Here is a 16919-nt window from a genome sequence, read left to right on the forward strand (position 1 = left end):
GGAATGCAACAGAGTTCTTTATTCCTTAAGGGACATTTTGCGATGTGTTTCGTCCCTTTCTGCCTACTAGTTTTGTTTTTTGAAGGACTTTTTTAAGAATACTCTGAAACGGGCATTAAGTTATCCGATTTTTTCCTAGATTAGATCCTGTTTATAAAACTCTGAGCAATAAGGAAGACCTACAAAGAAGCAATTTGTCAAAAAAGTCTTGAAAAATATAAAAAATCATTGTTGTTTAACGTTATTAAGAGGATTGATTTCGGTGTATGTAGACTTTTTTCCCATCACTTTTCCTGTTTTTTGCCAATAACTTTGATGGTTTAAAATTTTTTGAAATTTTTTTTTCTCGCATAGAATTAACTTTCGATCATCTAAATTATGGCATACTTACATTTTTAATTTTTAGACCAAAAAGCCGAATTATGCCAAAATTGGAGGTGTATGTTGACTTTTTTCCTTTACTGTACATGTTCTTACCAATTGTTTGTGATTGAGCCTCATATATGTACATATATTAACACAAAATAATATACCAATAACCCAGCAAAAAAATAAGCAATTTCAGGAGGATTTTTAGTTTACTCTTTTTCCTGTTTTTTAGATCTTTCAATTCGTAGCCTTTTTAATGTTTCAGTATAAAAAGTATTGAAAATCAAAAGCAAAAGCAAAACTGGTACAATTAACTAAATTAATTCGCATATTTTCAATTGATTCCTGGGGAGTAAAATAAAGAAATATAAACCGATTTATCTTTTTATACACTTGCAGAGGGTATTATAAAATTGGTCAGATGTTTGTAACGCAGAGAAGGAGACGTTTCCGACCTCATAAAGTATATATATTTTAAAATAAGAATGGCTTGAAGATGTGAATAAAGCTTTTTTATTTTAACAATTAAATCTAGTAATAATTACTAAACCTAATAATTTGCTTTAAGAGCCTTCGACTTTGATGAAATTGTATATTTTAAGGATATTGTCTACAGGAGGAATATTTAAAAGGTTGGAGGGGATAGGCTTACAAAATGGGAGACCCTAACTCTCTCTAAGGAACGGCAGGAGTTGAGGATGTGTTCTGCGGTAAGGTTTTCCTGGCATAGTGGGCAGGGGGGTCGAGTAGTGCATGAGTATGAGTGTGTAGGGTATTCAATATTTGCTTATTTTCCATTTTGGACTGCAAAAAAAAGTCTGATTGTCTTACAATTTGTTAGCTAAATCAGTCGAACAGCTCTTCAAAATGATGAAAATATATACATACCTATGTACATCTAAGAAATCGATTAAGACTTGGTCTCGAGAATTCTCACTAAGAAATATAATAAAGTCGTAATGAAATAACAAAATCTGAAAAAGTAATAAGTGATAATAAGAGGAAATAAGGACATATTGAAACCATAAGAAATAAACCAATCAGTTTAAAAGAATCAAGTATTCAAAAATTATAGAGTATCACGATCAACTCTTAATCCCTATTAACAGAAATAGTAAAAGAGAATTGTAAATAAATAAATACTTATCGCCGTGAATAAAAAAGCTTTTGAAATTCATGTTTAGTGAAAAAAATATCAACACTTTTTTGACAAACAGTTGGAAATTACAAAAACAATTTGGTATACTTTGCAAAGGACAGGGAGATAGGATCAGTTTATAAATCGGACATTAAGTTTTATTATATTAACCTTGGGAATTTTAAAATTTACATTATACAGCATATAATTATTGTGATTCTGCCACTGAATGGAAATTTTGTAAGCCATTTGAGGATAGGGTCTCATCCGGATGGGGGTATTTATCATTTAAAAACGGGAAATATAATGGGAACTATGCTTATATTTTGTAATTAAGAACAAAGTGAAATTAATAAAAAAAACATCGAAAGAAAAAGTTTTCCAACCAAGAATACACAAAATACCAAAAAATCATAGACATGTATAAACATGTTCTTTATTTGACAATCCGGACAATATTTCTTTATATTACACAACACTAGAACGAATTTAGTAACCAATTGCTTAACATAAATTATCGAATCATAAAATACTGACATTCGACTATAATTATATTATATTAATATAGAAATTACTTAAACGCTTACGTAATACAACATTATTTAGTATAGACTACGAAGCTGCAACAAATACTTTAAGCCATTTGAGTATCAGGTCTCAAATTAGACTCCCAAATATATGTAGAGTTATAATTCATAAATTTGACGATACAATTTTCTGTTTAACAAAAAATACTTTAACTATTACATAATAGAAGGTTTAAGAAAGTAATTGTTAAACCAAATTGAGATTGTTTCTAATGAAAAATGTTGTTTAAATGTTAATTACTTGGACAATGCAGTTTTTATTTATTTTTAGAAACTTTTGCCTCAAATAGATATTTCTAATTGATCACCTACATAAATATCATTCCTATTAGTTGACGGGATTCCACTGCAATCATAAAACAATGGATTATAAAAAACAAGAAGAAGATCATATAAGTATGAGCAAAGTGACCTTCGATTGCTTTCATTTTGTTTCACCTTCTTCGCTAGACGACAACGACTACGGAACGACAACGACAACAAGTGTGCGTCATACTGATACGGGCAATATAAGAGATTCAATTCAATAGCATACGACCTTATTGCACTTTCAGAGACTCCGCCAGTGGCCGCCGGCCAGCTGGCCATTCAATCAATGCGTGGCTACGTGTAATCAGCGCTGATAAGCTCCCGCGTCCTCCCCGCAGCCACAACCCTCGTACATGTATGAAAATTGGGATCGTCATAGAAATATCGGAAACGGGCCCACTTAGACAAACAGCAACAATGTCAACAACAATACACAATAATCGGTACAAATAATAATTGTGTGGTGAGAGAAGTGGGAGAATATCGGCGTTTGCGGTGGGGTCGGTACGGGGGGAGGGTCTCTTGGGTTGTTTCCATTGTTTTGTTCGTATACACACGAGCCTCCTACCTCGAAGGGTTTTGCACATTTATGGCCCACTCAAGGGCGACCCACACCCGAAATGAAATGGAAAAAACAAAAATTACAAATAAACAACGCCCCGAAAGCACAACAAACATATTTATATTTATAATATCTACGTCATGTGGTAGGTAGGCTGTGTTTTTTACCATTGGATGTTCACGTTGTTGGCGGCTGTCACAAATGAATTGGATAAATATTTCGATCGGAAACGGCCCCGGCAGAAAGAGAGATAGAGATAACTCGAAATTGCATAATGTTAGCGGGAGAAGTAGAAATAAAAAGGTCTTAAATACGTTTTGACGGCACTGTACCTACTCGGAATGAGAGAGAAGATCAACTAACTGTCATATCTAGTTCAAAATAAATAGATAAAGAGCTTTCAAAATGACTTGTCGAAAGTTTTAGCGAAAACAAAAACAATCCACGCACGAAAAAGGAGCCGGAAGGGGACAAACTACTAAACTACCATATTCCCTATATAGAACTGAAGATCCTACCGCCTAGAATAGGGGTTACCGGTTTTTTGATGAGAATTACCATTATAAATATGATAATTATAATAGTTCTGGTTGGCTAATTTTTTGTTTTGTTGCGTCATTCGGAATTCAATGCGTAATTTAAAGCAAATTAAGCGGGATTATTATCGGTTTATCGATTTCATAACGGAACCTTGTTGTGTCTAGTGTAGAACCTGAATAATTATTTCATTGCACTGCTTGAACCCCTCATTCCAATCGAGTGAAATGAAAAAACACGTTGTGCAACGTCATAATACTGATTTAATTTATAATCAAACGGTTTCATAGTAAATTGAATCACATTTTGAAATGAAACCAAAAGAAAGTAGTGCATACAAACGACTTTTGCGCAGGTTCGATCAATGGATGGGTCGATCCGATCGCCAATCGGCAATCGCTCGGACTGATAACCATCGTGTTTGTACCCCCATTGGAGAGTACGTTCATGAGAACGTAGCAAACAATGTCTTAGCACCTATCGCCAAAAACAATTTCGTCTCGGATAAGCAGTAAAGACATTCACGTTCCGTTCCGTTGATAAGACCAGCTGGGATCACTGGGAATCGAGCTCTTATCACGCATCACCTCTGTCGGCTGCCTTATCTCCGCCCTCCCCCAATTGTTTATAGCGCGCGGGAAAGAGAGAACCAAATAGATAGATAGATAGAGAGAGTAGGGTTGCATGGCCTTTGGCATCAATGTGAAATATATATATATACTGTAGGGTAGTCTATTTATGAATAAAGCGCCATATATTTTCGCCATTCTCGTTTTCTGTTCACGTTGACTTCACGTGTCCGATCATCAGATTTGATGTGTGTTTCTGTTTCCTTCGTCTTTGGTTAGATTTATTTATACAAATATATACTTTTCTACTTATTGATGGCGTCTTATTTGCGCCTCCAACGATTCCCAACGAGTTGCGTGACGATGAATCTGTTGTTTTCTACATCCCAAAGGCAATTGTCCCATTAACTTGAGTCCACCTGAACCGGTTCAGGGACAACAACTTTCAAGTTCAGTTCCGTTTTTTTTACCGCCTCTCTGCCTTTTGCCGTCGTTTTTGGCAAGGCCAGGAATTGGGCCAAGGTCAACAGCCCATTTAGCTATCGGCGGACAGAACAAGTACACCTATAGATATGCTGGGGCATGAGCCTCTAGAGAGCAAGGCCTCTCGATTCCTTTATTCTTTATGTGCACATCTCGAAGACGATGTTGAGAGGAAACCTTACATAAATTTCCATTTCCATTTGGGAAGAAAAAGAAGGCAAACAAATGATTCCAAGGTCTTACATGGATTCTGTTTACCAACAAAAAACGCCACAAATTATAAAATTTAGTTCTCTCTAGTCTCGGATCTGCCCTTCCCTTCCATTATTCAGATAGCCCCATTAAGTTTTATTTTTTTTTTTTTAACGACGCGTCGCATGGCACGTAGGCGCAGCAGCAGCAGCAGCGATGACCGAGAGAACGCAACGTAAATTAGGAATTAGGCAAAGCGAGGGAGAACAATCATGGACTTGGATCACCTTGTGAACAATACCTGCAAATATGTAGCGAAGCCGTGATTCAACTTGTGGGGGGAGGTTCAGACAGGGTTTACTTAAATTTACTACATTTTTATTTGAATTCCCACCAAATTTATCGCTCAAGGGGGGCCTGACTACGCCCTTGCAACTGGGGATTTTCCAAAGTAAACAATAATACTATGCGAACCATATGATAGTAATCCCTTTACCCAAAATAGGATATCCTAGAAAGTTTTAATAACTTCTCAAATCTGTTTTCGACTTTCCAAGACATTATTTAACTAGAACTATCTGTCATTTTTAAAAATAAAACTTATTTAAAGCAAATATAGACTCCTAAAGCTTCTCCCACGTGACTCAAGAGAAACGTACATACATACATATGTAAGTAAAAGTTGTAAAAGAAAAGATATTATCTCATCCCCCTGCTTAGTCTATTCATTTATACTACCTATCCCAGTCCAAATTGTACTTGCAGCGATTTAGTTAATTTATTTATAATTATGCTAACTGAAAACTCACCATTCTAAAAGTCCAAGTAAACAATAAAGCAACAAAATAAACAACAAAGTGAGGTCTGGTCTTTCGAGTGGTGGAGGCCGGCTGACGTCATGGAGGTATGCCAATATTGTTGGGATGAGTTCGTTGGGGGTTTTACCCAAAAACTGAAAGCGCAGAAATTTGTTTGTGGAAAATTGTATGGCCAACAACGTTTTTGGACTTGTTGCCGTGCCGAATTATAGAAAAATGTTCACATGATTTGCATAGAGGAGGAGAGACCATTCATTCGGGCACTTGCTGTCTACATAATTGTATTTTTTTGACAGAGCTGACGTCACGTTTGCTTCACCTGTGATTGACATGAGGCAAACGGCCACCATTGCTGCTCGCAGCAACGCCTCTTCAAAATTTCTGTCGTTCCGAATGAAGAATATGGACCTTGAACCCCGGGACTGAATAGATTTTGAAGGGAATGAACGTCAACGTCATGGCGCCAACGCCAACGCCAACGCTAACTTAGGAGCAACAGGAGCAGGACATTCTTTTGGTGTTTTTTTTTCGTGTCTTACTAGTGACGTCACAAACGTAAGGGAAGATGCGTCAATGCGCAAGCTCCATTGCTCCAATAGCGTGGGCTCACATGTTCTCTGAATGCGTAGGATTTGCCTTTCCATTTGGCATGTCAAGGAAACTTTCAAACTGAACTTGAACCCTGCGTGCGTATTTACGTTTGTGTTTTTTTTTTTTCGACTCTTTTGGGAGATATGTCCGTACATTTTGAAGCTAATTTTAGATGTGCCTCCCCGGTCTCGGAGCTCGAGCTGATTATAATGTTCTATACAAAGCATAAATTCATCTCAACTGCGTCGCAATGCAATCGTGGGTGGATGGGGGAACGTCCCACTTACACTCACACACACATACACAACTATACCCACACCCACACTAAGACACATACACGCCCACCCATTTGTGCGTCCATCAAGTAGAGGCCAATTGCATGCCATGACTGTGCTTTCAGTTCCGCGCGAAATTTACACACGAATTCCGTTTCCAATAACAAACACCAGACACACACTCACACACACAATCTCACACAAACAAACCAGGCACACACATTCACACAAACAAACCAGGCACGCCACCAACTGCTAGGCCAGCCAAGTATCAACAAATGTGCACGTGAACATCATGAGGTCAATGCGTGATAATTCACAGACAGAGCGAGCAAGCTTATAGTAGAAAGAGAGAGCGAGACAGAGAGAGAGAGAGTAAACCAGTAAGCCGGAAGGTTGTTTGCCTTTAAAGGATCGACCAGCTGATACCCTAAGAAAGGCGACACGATCTTAGCAGAGTTCATCTTTTTCTTATACATGGCTTGTTTTTCCAAAGAAAAATCATAACTTTTGCAATTGCTTATTGCATATTTTCGGGGGCATCATTTTGCATTTCCAGATTCGCTTTTGTGAAGGACTTTTTAGGGATATTTTCGTCGTCTAGTATGCCCCCCACGAGTCTTGATTGAGTGCGGTAGTCGTTTTTCTTGTTGTTGCGCAAGAGAGAGCCAGCCCGAAGAGTCACAGCTGTTTTTGTGTGCCGTTGATGGGGCGCTCTCTCACTCTCCCGCCTACCCACACAGCGAAACAATATCTCTGAATTTTGTGGCGCTGCTGCACGAGCCCCTCTTTTTGCTGCGAATGTACTACCTACCTACCTAACTAAAACAAGCAAATATGGGTGCAGGTTGAGCAGCTCAATCTAGAGTCTGGGAATTCCAGTAAAAGCGACTGGAATTACTTTTTGCAATTAGTAAGCATGCATGTAAATATTCGCAATGTGAAAACGAATATTTGTATAAAACCCCCTCGTATGGGCCCCCTCTATTGAGGATTTCGTTCATTAATGAAATCAGCAACTGTTTTTGACCAGACTTTATGCAAATCACTGAGGAATTGGAGGCCAATTTTAATCTATTCTGTCTGATATCTAAGCTATTCGATTCGTCTAATGGGCGCGTCTGATATTTAAATTTTGTTTCGAATCGAGCCTGTTTTTCCCCCTCTCTCTCTCTCCACCATTGTATGAGTCTTCTTCGATTAATCATTCAAACAAACTTCCGTGGCAACACACCAAAAACCTGCGTCAGCTTCAGTCATGGCTTTGGGGCGTGTGTATGTAAACACATACATACATATAGACTGTGCACGCTTTCTGTGCATGGACAAGCTATGAATAGACAGCCCAAAAAAAAAAATAAAATGTGGGGTCTAATCGGAACAGCTGATGACGTCCATGCGTTGGTTACGTGCTCGCGGGGTGTCTTCTTGTCGTAAAGAATCGAACAGGGGGGCGGGAGGGAGAGAGACCTGACCTTTTTGCCAGAGAGAAGCAGAGGCGGCAGCACGCCTTGGGCGAATGTTGGTCACGACGCAATAGGCAAAAGATAGCTCCAAATACCAGACAGTTTTCTATGTCAATACGTCATTAATAGATATAAGTTGATCAATTTGAAGCTTATTGCATATGGGGCTATAGATTTGATTTCCAATTAAAATATTTATACAATGCAATGCAAATAAATAAGACAATAAACAAAAGCAACACAAATAAAGCGTCAACTGTGACGTCACTACCACAAAGAAATTGGAGCAACATGCACGACGGGCAATCTTATGCCTCTGCACCATGAGTGCTGGTTGCTCTGCCCACGTTGTGAATGCCTGATGACGATTTTCTCACTCCTTCTCACTCACTCCCACTTACAAGTGATTACGTCGGCGCTCTTCTCTCTCCCAACCGCCCGCACTCACTCACACTCGCACACAAGCACACACACACAGAAGCAGTCGCGGAGCGTGTATGTGTGACTGAGTTAGCCCTGATGGTAGCTGGCCAAGTGATTGGTTATTCATTCGTCTGTTGAATTCTGAACGTAACGGTTCGCTTTAGCTCCGCCGAAAAGCAACGGGCCAACACACAAAACACTTAACAAACAAGTGAAATAAAAAGCCAAGAATTAAGAATCTGGCAAAGTGATAAGACACATAGACAACAAACAAAAATAAATAGACAATAACCTCTCTCCTTTAAGCACAAAATAAAGAGAGTGAAAAAGTGCAAAGTGCATCAACAACAACAACAAAAAGAAATTATTTACAAAATGGATATGCATACATTAATGTTACCATCACCGCCAGCCACGCCTCCTTTAAGGGATAATACTAAAATTGAAAATGTAAGTTTAACCAAAAATACACATTAATTTATTTTTGCCTGCTCACTTCCACTTGTGGCATTTGTAAAAACAAAAGTTCGTCATCTCGTTCGCACTCAGGGCCACTCAGGTTTTTTTTTTTATCACGCAGTCTAGCATGCCGTTCACGTGAGTGCTGCGTGTTCAGCGAGTGATAGACATTGGACTCAGACACCCACCGAAGAGAGATAGAGACGGACTGAGAGAGAGAGTGGGAGTGTGATAGAGAGGGGCAGAGAGTGAATCAAAATAAGAGAGCAAGAAATAGCACAAGCTTTATTGAGAGAGAGCATAAACAAACTGTGTGAGGCCGTCGAGCCATAAAAAAATATGTCACATTTTTAGTTGTTTTATTTTCCTCTCTTTTTCTCTAACAATTTACACGAGCCGAGCCCATAAAACAATATAGAACCCAAAATGTGTCACACCGCTAGTAAGTAATACCCTACTTTTGTTGATTTTCCCAAGCGACACTATCTGAATCTGTCATTAGGTTAGATTTCTATTTTTTATCAATCGCCCGCAATTCCAATTCAAATAAATTTTGTTTTGATAAAATAATCGGACAATCTGAATCGTATACAGAAGTTAATTAGAGAGCAATAAAATATTTAATGATTTCGCGTAAACTTAGATAATGATACCTAAATGTAGTTAGGGAAGGATATGTACAAATTTTAGAGAGACTCACAAAAATCTTAATACCCATTAGCAAGAGTTTATGAAAAGCATAGTCTGCTTTCAGGCTGCAAAAGCAAACTGTGAGAAAAAGTGGAATTTTACCCACCGTGCATGACGAAGGGTTAAGGCTAACGGTGAATGGCCGCCTAAATGTTGTTATTGTAGGTCAAAAACCAAACAAAAAACAAAAGTGAATGAACTGAAATCGGAATCGCTGACTAATCCGCCTTTCTTTTCTCATGTATTCTTTTAGGCTTCGTCGGATTTACTAAAGGCCAAACTGAAATTGGTCGCCCAGAAGCATCAACAACAAAAAAATGGCGACACCAATAATCGGGGTCTCATCACACCCAATCCCTCAGACACAGAAGAGGATGAGCCGCCTAGCAACAAGAAGCCACGCATGGAACAGACCATCACACCACCACCAGAGGAACAGCAACAGCAACAAGAGCAACAGCAAGAGCTTTTGATGCAACAGCAGCAGGAGCGAGACCAACAACAACGCGTCAGTGTCATCATGAGGGTTAATAGCTTGGGAACTGTGACAGCACCACAAGAAACCACAGCACCCCCACCATTGCCAGTTGCCACAGTGGAGGATGACTATCCAGAGGCGAATGTTTGGCGTAATCTTAAATTCAAAATGAACCGCAAAAGAGCAGCAGAAGTGGCTCTGCCGCCAGCACCATCACAGTCTCCCCCACTGGCTGAACTATCGCCGCCTTCACCAGCAACCTCTTGCAGTACATCTATATCTTCCTGCTCGTCTTCGTCGTTCTCCTCCTCCTCCTCCTCCTCATCCACCTCCTCCGTCGCTGCTGCCGCATCCTCTTCATCGCAATTAATGCTGCTGAGTACTGTAGCCAGCCAGCAAATGCCTTCACCATGCGCCTCCAACTCATCTTCCTCGAGCGTCTCCTGCTCGTCGCCCACCAGCCGCATCACAGCTGCCCAAGCAGCAGCCACCCGCAACCGCATCTACGAGTGCACATTTCCGGATTGTGGTAAAAACTACTTCAAAAGCAGCCATCTAAAGGCCCACCAACGTGTCCACACGGGGGAGCGTCCATTCATTTGCAAATGGGAAAATTGCGACAAGCGTTTCTCCCGATCTGATGAGCTATCCCGCCACAAACGCACACACACCGGCGAGAAGCGTTTCCAGTGCAGCGTATGCCAAAAGAAATTCATGCGCAGCGATCATCTCTCCAAGCATGTGAAGCGTCACAACAAGGACAAGGCCAATGGAGTCAATCGCCATGTGGCAGTAGCCAATTCCATATCCGCCATTCAAGCCACCGCCGTTGCACCTGCCATCGTTGAAACCAGTCAATTGCGCGCTATAGCCCCAGCTGGAGTTGCTTCATCTTCAGTCTCACCTGCCTCCACACCGTTGCACTTCTCCATTGGTTCCCCACAGGAACTCCTACGATTCCAGCAACAACAACAACAACAACAACAACAGCTTCAGAGCAACAACAACTACACATTTGTGGCAAGTCTCCGATAAGCTGCGCCACAACCAGTTCCAAACCAAACCCAAATCTCATTATTTCCAGTATCTGGTGTCTTTTAATTAACATTACATTTGATTAGATTTTAAGGCTCTCGTCATATATCAATCATTATATTCAATAATCAATCAATCGACCAAAATCTGTGATATAGTATTTCATGTTTGCTTTTTTTCTATCCTGCTTAACTAATTTCTAATTGTTATAAACTTATCCTAAACTTAAATCTACAAATTCTGCATAATGTATTGAATAATATTGTATTTATTAATAGGATAAAAACAAAGAAAACAAAAACAAAATGAAAAGAAGAAACATTTTGGGCCATCCCAAAAAAAATCTCAAAAAACCTAATGAAAATATATATGAATATTTTCCAAAAATATATGCAAAAAGTGTATTCAATGGGTGGGGCTGCAAAAAAGAAAAACTATTGTGATTTCCCGAAACCAAAAAAAAGTGAACTTGAATCTCCGTACAACGTCTTGTGATACCCTACTCAAAAAGGTATTTTATAATTGCTCAGAAGCTTGCAACGTAGAGTAAAAGTACATATATACCTACATACATACACTCATGATGAAAATAATAGGTACACCCCTTAAAATTAAAATTTTTGGACTTTAGATTAACACAACTTTTTTTCTATTGCATTGATCGCCAAAATTTAAATGCACCTTTCTCTATTGAACATTTGTTTATAAAAATACATTAATTTGGTAAAGAAAAATAAATTTATTTAAAAGTTACAACAAAAAACATGAAATTGCTGAATTTCGTGCTTGATGAAAATAATAAGTACACTTCAACTGACTAAGTTATATTTAATTTTTTTTTTTTTTCTAATCTTTAAAAATTAATTTTTGTTTCTTTATTTGATTAATATCCAATGTATCCACCCTTATTTTACCATTACTTTTTCCATCCGGTTGGGGATACTCTTAATCAAAGCTTGGCAGGACTCTATCGAAATCTTCTTTTATGATTCTATAGGCTACCCCACAAGTTATCAATGATATTCAGATCAGGAGACTGACTGGGATAAGCGAAAACCACTCTTAACCTTGAAAATTCTGACCCTTTCGAATCCTTGAGAGCCATTGGATCCAAAATGGACAATGATATTAATGTTTTTCCAATTAGGATATGACTACAAATGGCTAATCTATCAGTTCGTATTACAAGAAGGGTTCCTTTGATGCGAACCAAAAATTTGATCATGTAGCAATGATTTCCTATCGACTATTTCACATAGGCAGCATCTGAAGTTCAAAAAACTTTAACGATGATCAAAGTTTTTGGCATTAGGGGTCCTTAAATGCACAATACAATTCGGAGCAAAATAGGTAAATTGACAAAAATTTTAAAAACTCTTAAATTTGGAATCTGGTTTTGGCCAAATTTTTATCGATTGACGAATTCGATCGATTTCTCATTTTAATGTTTTTAAATCCGATTTCGAGTTGGAACTTAATTGACTCTTGTTGTTTGATGATCAAATTATCTTTCGAAGCGAGACAAAAAAATGCCAATGAGCTAAAAAAAAAAAAATTACAATAAACCCTAATTTCATAAAGCTCTACCAATTTTTTGAGTATTTGAAATATTCATGCCTTAATTTTCAAGTTGGTATAATGTCTTTCAAAATGACTTTAAATCTCGAGAACTCCACGTCGAACTGTGCTGACGTGTAAAATAATTTGCCCTGAAGTCGGTTGCCGCGGCGCAACCGAAATATATCGGTACAAAAAAAATTTGAACTTGCGATTTTTTATTTTTGTTTAATCAAATGATCTGATGATAATAAACTATGAAAAAAATCAAGTTGAAAAATATTGATGTCATTTTAAAATATGCTAAATTGCGATTTAAATCATTTAGAAATTGTCGAAAATACACTCTGATTAACCAAAACATTAGGTTTAAAATATCTAAGTTTTTGACACATTTTGATTTTTGTTCTAACTTTGACATTGGGAAACCCAAAACGTATATGTATTTAGAGTTTTTGGCTTAATCCGACATTGTCTATTAGGTGTTTCGAATTTGGATGAAAGTGTAATTAAAAAGTAAAATCAGACAACGTAATTTATGCTCTTTTTGGCCAACTTAAATATCGTAATTAAGTAATAATTAAGTAGGAAATAAGTCCAGGAAACTTAACTGTAGTAACAAAACTTAAATGGCCAGCCAAAACAAGGATTTGCATCAAAAAGGATCTTACAAAGTTTTATTTGAACAAAAACTGAAACTAATTTTATGGAAATTTTGTCACACTGTTTAATAAGTTAAGCTAATGTATAGAAATCTTGTTTACCAGTTGGTTTTAGATTTAGACAGATAATGGAAAATGATGGCAGAAAATGGTTAAGAGACGGAAGTATACGCTGACCCACACTCAAAAGAAAGTTCGCTAAATTAGATTTACTCACAAAAAGGGTAATCTTTCGGATGACTTGCACATTATTTATCAAAAATGAGCGAATAAAAATGTAAAACACGTAAAAGTTCAATAAAAATATTGTTTTTAATTCTATAATGATTATATATTGAAATAAAAGAGGTATAAAAAAGATGTGGTTAAAAAAAAAAAGTTTAGAAAACATTTGCCAATAAGGAGGATTATTGGGACTCGCCCTTACACACCCAACAAGGTGGTCAATTCATTGATGGTCACCGGATTTAGCTTGCTTGCATTTGGCGAACAAGCTTGTCTTACGGCCATTTCCCAAGTGTCGAGCAAGTGGGATAATGAGTAGTTTTTAGGCAACTTTGAGATGCGAGCACTAAGCGACTGTTGAACCAACTGGAGAAATGGTGTGGCCGAATATTCCTGACTGTAAAGAGAACAATCCGGTGCCTGCCATGGATATTCTTCTGGAACACTGACGCTAACGGGCGGTACACTTGGCAAGCGCTTATCATCCAGACAGCAAATTAAACTAATCGATTTGTTTGTGTTCTGAGCCGTTGTGTCCAATTTCACTTTGAACTTTGTGTCGAGGCGAGCAATTTCTCCTTGCAGGACATGGGGAACTTCCTGATGGAAATATTCAAAGTTGGGTTTCTTTTCTTCTACACGTGGTTTCTTGGGAGCAGAAATATCAGTGCCAAAAAGTAATTCCAAACTGGGACGGAATGTTCTGTGCAATGTATGATTGGCCAAAGGACTTTGCAGAGTGGTAGTTATCACCTCCAACAAGGGATTGGACGATTTCTGTAATTAGAGTCAACATAAACTAGATCAGGTTGTTTAGATTTTGTTAAATCGAAACTTACCCCAAACTGTTGACCCGAATATGAGACCAAATCCATTTTTTCTAAAGCCTTTTCACACTTTAGCAAAGTGTCCAAGGGCACCCGCTGGCTGGGATTGCACAGGATTTCGAGCAACTTACTCATTTTGGCCATTTTTTCCACATCTTGAATGAAAATTATATCACAATTTATTAGTTTCGTCTTAAAAAACTCTTTCGAGTGAGGTTCATTCGATAAATGGAGTTGTTAATCAATTTACTTCTTTCTTCTTAAATCTGATACTCTTTCCTATCGTTATGGTTTTACTTACTAGTTCCATCATTGCTAATCTTGGCCAACATTCGCTTTAGCGGTTCAATGTATTTTGTTAATTGCTTATACTTCTCCCTGTATAGGGCCTCCTCTTGCGGATTGAAGGGACTATTTCCAGTTACTATTTGTCCGGGGGTGTTTATTGAAGCACTCGGCGATTGCTGACGTATATTTCGATTCTGGGAGTTCTGCTGTTGCAGCATTTGCATCTGGACAGGGCTCGATTGTGGCACCAGGGCGGGACTTGGTATCATCTGGGGTGTAGGAATTTGTGGGGTAAGCGGTTGTTGTTGCTGCTGTTGCTGTTGTTGTTGCTGCTGCTGCTGTTGCAATTGCTGGAGTTGTTGTTGTTGGAGCTGCTGCTGCTGCTGTTGTGCATCTGCGGGCGAGGGACTGGAACGCATAAATGGCGGCTGTTGTTGCTGCTGTCCCGGCTGTTGTTGTTGCTGCTGCTGCTGCTGACCCGGTTGCTGTTGTTGTTGCGGTCCTCTATTGCCGACACCAACCGGGAACATTTGCCCACCAGGCCCGACCACCTGACCCATAGCCATGGGATTTGGCTTCTGCTGTTGCTGCAGATTTGGCGGCATATTTGGTACATTCACCATGCCGCCACCACCTCCGATTTGTTGCTGCTGTTGACCCACTGTGGGCTGCATATTGGGAGGCATGCCCGGCATATTCTGACCCATGCCATTACCACCTTGTTGCAGACGCATCATTGGATTCATGCCCATCTGTTGGAGGTAAAAATTCAATGTATTAAGAATGATCTTCAAGAGTTTCGCTTCACTTACCGCCATTTGATTCTGTTGCATTTGCTGCATGGGCATCTGTTGCATGGAGTTAACATTCATGGGAGGACCTCCGCCCGGACCGCCACCAACAGACGCTCCTCCAACGTTACCACCAACTCCACCGCCAGGGCCACTTGGTAATGGGCCACTATTTGGTCCAGGGCCGACCATTTGATTTGGCATACCCTGAAGCGATTGATTGCCGGGAACTCCTGCTCCTCCACCTCCGCCAGCCATTACATTCATTTGTTGAACCTGAACCATCTGTTGCTGCTGCTGGGGACCAGCGCCGCCCACACCCACACCGCCCATCGGCATTTGCCCTCTGATGTTGGGCATTGTGGGCATCTGCTGTTGTCCTCCTGGACGTTGTTGATTTAACGATTGAAGAAGATTCGACGCAGTTCCCGGACCAACTGGTCCAGTCATTTGATTTGGGACCGGACCTCCGCCTACACCCACACCCACGCCTACGCCCACACCTACACCTCCGCTCGACATGGGCATAAGTTGGGGATTCCGATTGCCTTGGCTGGCCAAATTTTGCAAGGCATTCAGAGGATCTGGTATCATGGACTGCTGTCCCATTTCAGCATTCGGGGGTCCGCCTTGTGGTTGCTGCTGCTGCTGTTGTTGTTGCTGCTGTTGCTGCTGGGACTTTCGTTGCGACATATCCTTGTAGTGCATAAATAATTTGGCCACCAAACCCAAGTACTCATCCTTAGTGCGGGATTTCCGAAATATATGACTTTCCATCATACTGGCATTCTTGTTAGGATCCTGCCCATTCTGCGGCAACATGTCGTGGCTAGGGGAAACACAAAATAAAAGGAGAATATAAGAGAAAATCTATACACATATCGGGAATACTTACATCTTGGAAATTACATTCTGACGAAACTTCTGTGTCTGCCACTCTTCCGTCATGGCTGCACTTGATGTTATTAACAAATTGGTATAAACCACAAGCTAAATACTGCCTTTGGCACTTTTTACTTAATTTAATTAATGTTTTTTTTATTATTTTTCGTGTATCCTTCCGCCACTTATTCTCTTCACCCTGTTTGTTAGTGCTGGCGAAATGACTTTTTCCCGCTAAATCTGGCTATAATCGAGAAAATGGAGCTACAAATATGCGGCTTACTTTAAAATTGCTTTCAGTTTGTTGAATAAAAGTTAAGAGAGAGAGTAAAAGTAATTTGAAACTAACAAATTACTGCATATTTGTTGTTTTAGATAATTGTGAGTTTAGTTCCAAAGTCGGCAGGAATGGTTCAGAACCTAGGCATGGAAAAAAACATCGATGGTTGGCAATAACTATCGATTAAAAAAGTTTTGTGCGCATCTGGCAGCGCTGCCATTACCCAAAAGCGCCACCTACCATTTGAATTCACAAAAACAACGTACAAATCCTGTTACCGTTAATCTATTAGCACTAATTGTCAATAACTCAATAACCAAATTAACTGTCGATCTGAAGTGCTAACGGTAAATATCGCATAATGAAGATGGTAGTGCACAACATCAATTAACACTTACCAACAAGTGCAGTCGCTCTCCAAACGAC

General features: G+C 39.2%; 2 protein-coding genes across 2 annotated transcripts; one reads left to right on the forward strand and one right to left on the reverse strand.

The window, feature by feature from the left end:
- The first annotated feature begins 8450 nt into the window (after nt 1-8450).
- On the forward strand, nt 8451-11372 carry LOC6644396 (Krueppel-like factor 13). Its single transcript, XM_002066706.4, has 2 exons — nt 8451-8769; nt 9722-11372. Exons 1-2 carry the CDS (start codon nt 8695-8697, stop codon nt 10979-10981), a joined length of 1335 nt encoding a protein of 444 aa, XP_002066742.1. The 5' UTR covers nt 8451-8694; the 3' UTR covers nt 10982-11372.
- A 2166-nt stretch (nt 11373-13538) lies between these two features.
- Nucleotides 13539-16438, reverse strand: LOC6644397 (mediator of RNA polymerase II transcription subunit 15). Its single transcript, XM_002066707.4, has 5 exons — nt 16227-16438; nt 15353-16160; nt 14554-15292; nt 14265-14407; nt 13539-14202 (listed from the first exon to the last, which is right to left on the reverse strand). Exons 1-5 carry the CDS (start codon nt 16277-16279, stop codon nt 13624-13626), a joined length of 2322 nt encoding a protein of 773 aa, XP_002066743.2. The 5' UTR covers nt 16280-16438; the 3' UTR covers nt 13539-13623.
- Nucleotides 16439-16919: the final 481 nt, after the last annotated feature.

The sequence above is a fragment of the Drosophila willistoni genome (assembly GCF_018902025.1).
Source record: "Drosophila willistoni isolate 14030-0811.24 chromosome 2R unlocalized genomic scaffold, UCI_dwil_1.1 Seg167, whole genome shotgun sequence".
NCBI lineage: Eukaryota > Metazoa > Arthropoda > Insecta > Diptera > Drosophilidae > Drosophila > Drosophila willistoni.